The 6,215-nt window shown below is 40.8% G+C and overlaps 1 protein-coding gene across 4 annotated transcripts in view; it reads right to left on the bottom strand.

Moving 5' to 3' along the window:
- Positions 1-269: 269 nt before the first annotated feature.
- Positions 270-6,215, bottom strand: part of LOC106645847 (cGMP-dependent protein kinase 1-like) — a 35,428-nt gene continuing 29,482 nt past the window's right edge. For 2 of the 4 annotated variants that reach the window (XM_089589867.1, XM_089589865.1), the window contains 8 exons: positions 4,803-5,022; positions 4,405-4,468; positions 3,845-4,017; positions 3,601-3,753; positions 2,003-2,443; positions 1,294-1,593; positions 1,145-1,207; positions 270-889 (listed from right to left, as the gene is read on the bottom strand). In XM_089589867.1, the coding sequence (XP_089445993.1) occupies positions 724-889; positions 1,145-1,207; positions 1,294-1,593; positions 2,003-2,443; positions 3,601-3,753; positions 3,845-4,017; positions 4,405-4,468; positions 4,803-5,022 (1,580 nt within the window). In that variant the 3' untranslated portion in view covers positions 270-723. Of the gene's footprint in view, positions 890-1,144; positions 1,208-1,293; positions 1,594-2,002; positions 2,465-3,600; positions 3,754-3,844; positions 4,018-4,404; positions 4,469-4,802; positions 5,023-6,215 lie in introns of all 4 variants that reach the window. The other 2 variants (XM_089589866.1, XM_014361803.3) reach the window with 2 other exon arrangements.

Genomic DNA, 6,215 nt, shown 5'->3' with positions numbered 1-6,215 from the left:
TTTTTTTTTCTTCAGCTCGATCGCGCGTCTTGAAGACTATCATCGAGTCGGCAATTAGTTTCGCTCGGATGCCTATCGTCATTCGCACAGCATTGAAACGACATTCACTCGTAACCATAAATTGTTTCGATATTTTTCTCTTTAACATTATCAACGAATTTATATTTTGTTACACTCAAACTATCACTGTGTTTGTGTAAGTCACAGCATTGTTGAAAAACCTGTTGTTCAAAACAGGCAAATTCCTTGGTTCCTATTAAAAAAAAAAAAAAAAAAAAAAAAAAAAAAGTAGTTACGTTGACGCGCTGCTCCGTAATCATCACGCAAACACACGCGCACACAATTAGTGTGAAATTCATTAATTTGTTTCTACCCACGATCGACAGTAGTTTAACAACATGCTCCCAAAATTCCTCGTTTTGAGATCTTCGGCGTAAAGTGGGTTGCATATACATATCAAAGTAGAGGATATTTTGGATCAATGTGTATACACCGTTAACAAGAAAAGAGAAAAAAAAAATCCACTCTATTTCGCAAGTCGAACCTTACACCAGAGGTCGACACTCGTCACAGTGATATAAAAAATATTATTCTTTCCGTCCCGCGGATGCGCGCTAGAGACGAATACCCGGAAAAAAAAAAAAAAAAAAAAAAAACCGCGACTAATTCTTTAGAGAGCCATTCCGCAAGGCTTGGCGTTGGAAAGTGGCTGCTGTTGTTATATTAGAAGTCATTGTCCCAGCCGCTTGTGTCGTCTGGTGGCGATGGATCGGAGTCGGGCGGATACTTGTCGAAGTTGGCTGTGTCCGTGGGACTCACGACTCTTGGCATTATCGGAGGCTCTAGCGTCTTTCCGCGGAGACCTTCCCAATTGAATCCATCGAACCACCTGAAAACGACAATTTTTATTACTCTCGGGATGACGTGCAGTCAAAAAATCATTGGTTTTAACTAGTAATCAGTTTTTTTTTTAAACCAATTACGTCTGTAACAAAACAACAAATAAATAAGTTTGAGAGTGAGTGGAAATTGTTAAGTCAAATTCTCCCACTCTCAAACTTCTACGGTGCTCTGTATTCGTCAGTTTTGGTTTATGTGGAAAAAAGGACAAAGTAACCAGAGTGTGGATAAAGATAAGACTCACTTGTGCTTCTGAATCTCGCTGATGCCTCCCTTTTGGTAACCAAGTCGTTCTGCTGGGTTGTCCCTACGAGCAAGGAAAAATCAAGTAGCAACCAACTAAGAATCAACAAGAGGAAGAAAAAAAAAAACCCTCCTGACAAAGTTGCTCACCTGCAGAGTTTCTTTATGAGAACTGTAGCGTTGCGCGTGATCATCCGCGGGAACTCAATGGCGTCGATGCCCTTGAGAATGATGTTGTAGGTCTTCATGGGGTCGGAGCCGGTGAAGGGCGGCGTACCGGTGAGCAGCTCGAACATTAGTACACCGAGCGACCAGTAGTCGGCGCTTATGTCGTGTCCACGGTTGAGTATCACTTCGGGGGCTACGTACTCCGGGGTACCGCAGAACGTCCAAGTTTTCCGGCCTTGCTCGAGCCGCTTCGCGAAGCCAAAGTCCACCAGCTTCACGTAACTGAAACGCAAAACAGTCGTTGAACGCAAGGATACATTTTAAAAAATAATCAATAAAATAACAATGCTTGTTGATTGATGTTCAAGCTCTTGTGTCGTAGTTGAAAGAAAAGAGAAATCAACGTTTTATGGCTAGGACTTACAATTTTAAATTGCCCGCAATGCGCACAACACGATCTTTAAATAGAACTTTGTTCGTTTGGAAAATTGTAATTGAATGCGAGTGTCTGTATTTTTACGCAACAGAAGGTTAGCTGGAAAAAACATGTCATGTAATGGTTTCAAAATAAACAAAGTGAAACGCTGATAAAATTACTACCAAAAAATAAAAAAAATAAAAAAACTTTAGTCCAACCCCGTTGATCCTCAGGGAATAATAAAAAAAAAAAAAGTGTAACAGCAATGCTCACCCTTGACTGTCCAACAGCAGATTTTCCGGCTTGAGATCCCTGTAGATGATGTTGCGCGAGTGCAGATAGTCGAAAGCCTCGACGACACAAGCGGTGTAGAACCTCGTGGTCGCGTCGTCAAAGTGTCCCCTATCCCTTAGCACGGTCCACAATTCGCCGCCCAAGCAGGCCTCCATCAGCATGTAGAGGTACTTCCGGTCCTTGAAGGTCTTGTACAGCTTGACGATGAAGTCGCAGTCTGCCTCGCCCATTATCCGCTTTTCCGACATGATGTGCTGCTGCTGGCGGGTCTCGACAATCTGGGACTTCTTCATCTGCTTCAGTGCGAACGAGCGCGTGTTCTCGCCGTTTATCTGGACCAGCTCGACTCGGCCGAAACCCCCAACCCCGAGGGTCGCGATGGAGCGCAGGTTCTGCAACGTTAGTTCCCGGAACTCCTCGCTCCGCCGGTTCTTCGTAATCCTTTTTTTTTTCCCCGTTGTAAAACAAGTTTTTATTAGATTATTGCGTCACCTTGAGATCGAGGGTATTTTTCTAAAGGGGGTTGTACGACGAAGATACATAGTATGTGTGGAATTTTTTTATCAGAGATGGTAAGGTCGCTTATTGAAGAAAGGCTCAGTGTTGCAGGATTCATTCAAGTGCAAGAAATCGTAAGAGTCATAACGTGAAGAAAAATAATTAATATTTATTACGTCAGAAGTAACCAATTAAAAATTGAAAATTTTTTTTTTCTATATTTCAATGATTGTTAGTTTCTCATACGAAAACTCAATGAAAAAATGTTTATGCTGACAAACTCTCGTTGCGCGTGTGTGAGCTTACGGATTCAAGAATTTTCTGCACTGAGCCTTCCGTCAAAAGATATCAAAACAATGGCAGAAATATTCAAATGAAGGGAACAGATTCATATAAAACTATGTCAAAATCTTTGGCGTTTTATTCATGCATTGCAGTGAAGAAAAAAAATTAAAAAATAGTTCAAATGATACATCCTAAGCTCAAGATATGGCATAATGAGGATACGAATCTCGTAAAGTGAGAAGAATGGATGTGAAAATGTCAACTCTGGAATTACCAAGCAACAGCTGTGTGCGAGAAGACGGTGCAATCTTGCAAAGAATAAAAAAAAAAAACAAAAAGAAAAATAAAAAAAACAACAGGCTATAAATAAAACAGGAAATTTGCATGACGACCCAATTATCGAGCAGCAGTAGACAGGCAGCGTATCGGAATCTGACATCGGGGCGTGGTCGATTTCGGACCTTGTAGACTCGTTTGAAGAAAAGAAAAAAAAAACCGATCTTCGATTTTTTTTTTCATAAAGATACTTGCCCGATGTCAAATTCTCCAACATGCACACACCCACACAGATAATAGCACTTTGTATAGGACTTACGTTCACCAGTTTTTCTAATTGCCCGCGTCCTTTATTTTTATTTAATGTTATTCAAAACGTTAGACATGAAACACAGTTAGGGCAAATGGTCGATTGTTAATTGGCGATACGAGATTTTTTTACTCGTCGATAAAAAAAATGTTAGTAATTATTAACGAAGCAGTAATATTAAGAAGACCCATTATATAGATGCAGGAGCGTCACTAACTTTCGTATGATCTGCTCGTCCTTGTAGCGCGTCCTGACCTCGTCCAGCGAGGATATCAGCTGATTGAAGGTCTCGCGGTCGATGACCAGGCAGCCCACGCCGTCAGGATCGTCGGCTATGATGTTCGCCGTCCTCAGATCGTCACTATCCAACAAAAGACGAAAGATCGGTAAAATAAAAAGAAATTTATATAGATCAGAGGGGCAAAGTAAAGGAAAATTGAAAAAAAACTCACCCTTGCAGTGCCTTTTCGCCAAAAAAGTCGCCCCTCGTGAGGGTCCTTATGTACTGCTCCTCGACGGAATCTGGTTCTTTGAGGGTCACCTTGACCTGGCCCTTGCTTATTATGAAAAACGTGTCGCCACGGGCGCCCTGTCTGATGATGTACTCGCCGTTTTTGTAGTAGCACTACGGAAATTCAATTACTGCGGTAATTTTAAGATCCCTCCCCCCTTCCAGTCCCAACTCTCAGCCATACACAACTCATGGGTTATACAACGGAAGGAAAACTTTGTAGTTTGTTATGCATCACGCTGTAATTCTTTTTTTTTTTTTTTTTTTTTTTTTTTTTACTGCATTTGACTGTGCATTACAAGCAAACGTGATTATGCAAATTGCCGAGTCCGCGGAGGAGTTGTATCTTTTTTTTTTTTTTTTTTGTTGTCCCCCCGATTATTACGCGACTCACGTGGTCTATTGCAATGAGAGTTCAGTGCTTCGGATCGAGCGGTCTTTCGAGCCTGCGTACCTATACATTACTGTCTAGTGAGATTTCGTTTGTATACATCCACTTACCTCTTCCAGGACGTCCGAGAGTTTGATGAGCGTCTCGTCCGGTACATTTTTGAAGATGGGAACGCTGGAAGAGAAAAATCGGTGTCGTCAGTACGATCCGGTTTACGGACGGAGGACCACTACCGTAAATACGCGCGTACGTCATATCGAGTGTTTGGGTTGGTGGTTCGGACTTGAGTTTATCGTATTTAATGGGAAAAAAAATGCAAGGTTAGGCTGTCAAAGGAACAGTGACGAACCCTTGGAGTAAACAATATACGGTATGTGGTTGAAAAAAAAAACCTCTCCCGAATGCAAAGTAAAAAAATCGGTACATCAACAACAGCAAGTCTATAGCTTTGTGGTTACAATTAAACAATGAAAAAAAAAAAATAAAAAATAAAAAAAAATAAATCCACCTCTTGAGGAAATCCGTGTACTCGGTTTGCTTGGTCATCGCCGTCCTCATCATGATGGTCTGGAAGCATGGCCGATCTATCGCCCACATGCGGCAGTGGGTGGCAGCGGTTATCGTGGCCGTGCGCTTGCAGTTGTACAGAATGGCGAGCTCGCCCAACACCTTGCCCGCCGACAGCGTGCTGAGGTACTTTCCATCCCTCGACACCTCCACTTTGCCCTCTGCAACAAGTATCAAGAATAATTTTTATTTTTTTATTTTTTACTATAATATAGACGATTTCAAGATTTATTTCACAAGTAAGGAGCAAGAAAAAGTCTCTTTCACCTGTCCGTTCGGACTCGATGGAGCACGTACTTATTAATAATAGTGTATCATTTATGATGCCTACAGTACAACAGGAAGCAAAAACTCGATCAGATGAAAAAAAAATAATAATAATAAATAAATAAATAAACGACAGCCGATCGCAAGTTCGTGTACCCGGAGTATGTTATTATCAGCGATTCTCTTTTGTTCTCCGCTGCGAGGAAGCTTCTTATTTTTTTGTCCTGCTTTGGTTTCAGCTACTCGGAGCCCAAGATTTTTTGAGATTATCTTCATTGAACATTGAAAAAAATACTCTACCGAAACCGAAGCAGCTCCTCGCCTGCGTTTGAGAATACATTATTTTGTTCTCAATGCGCAGCGTAGGTGAAAAAAAAACTTTCTAAAAATCTCGTGATCTTCGAAACGGAATTCGTTTCGTTGAAACTTTTATCTCGTAATATGTGGAGCAAGATTTTTAATTGACGCTCGTTGGAAACGTGCCGATCGCGCACTTTTTGAGCCCAAGATGTAGATTATATTGAATTGTTTCGATTACATCTCTCTTTTGGATATGATACACTTTGAGATGGACGATTTTTTCCCTCTTTTCCTGAACTATAATTAAATACAATTTCTTTTTTGGTTTGTATACACTCTTCAAACTATGCTTGATTTCAAACAGAAAAAGCCTACATGGGAAAAATTACCAAAGTCCACAGTGTATCGATACATAATAATCGACCAATCCCCATCCACTTGATTGATTTTCAATTTACTTTTTTTTTTTTTTTTTTTTTTTTTTCTTAGGTTTCGTTCACGTATCGTACAATTTTATCAAAGGATTCAAGTTACATCACCCAACTGGGCAAAGGCGTTTATTGTTCATCGCAAAATTATGATGGTTTCCATGAACCAATCACATGCATAACGAAACATTACAACTTGACGTTGATGAACAATCTCTGGAAAATTCAATTTAAACGCAACGCGATACATCACAACGAAAGACGAGATGATCACCTACTGTTCTACAAAATTGATTACTTCGGAGAGCCACTTTCTCTCGAAAACAATGGGATCGTCGGACTTGACGCGACGCGTAATC

Source organism: Copidosoma floridanum, unplaced genomic scaffold (genome assembly GCF_036245765.1).
Source record: "Copidosoma floridanum isolate Cflo_tuat_1 unplaced genomic scaffold, Cflo_Japanese_pri ptg000009l, whole genome shotgun sequence".
NCBI lineage: Eukaryota > Metazoa > Arthropoda > Insecta > Hymenoptera > Encyrtidae > Copidosoma > Copidosoma floridanum.
The sequence above is the reverse complement of the archived record's forward strand: the minus strand, read 5'-3'. Positions and strand labels throughout refer to the sequence as shown.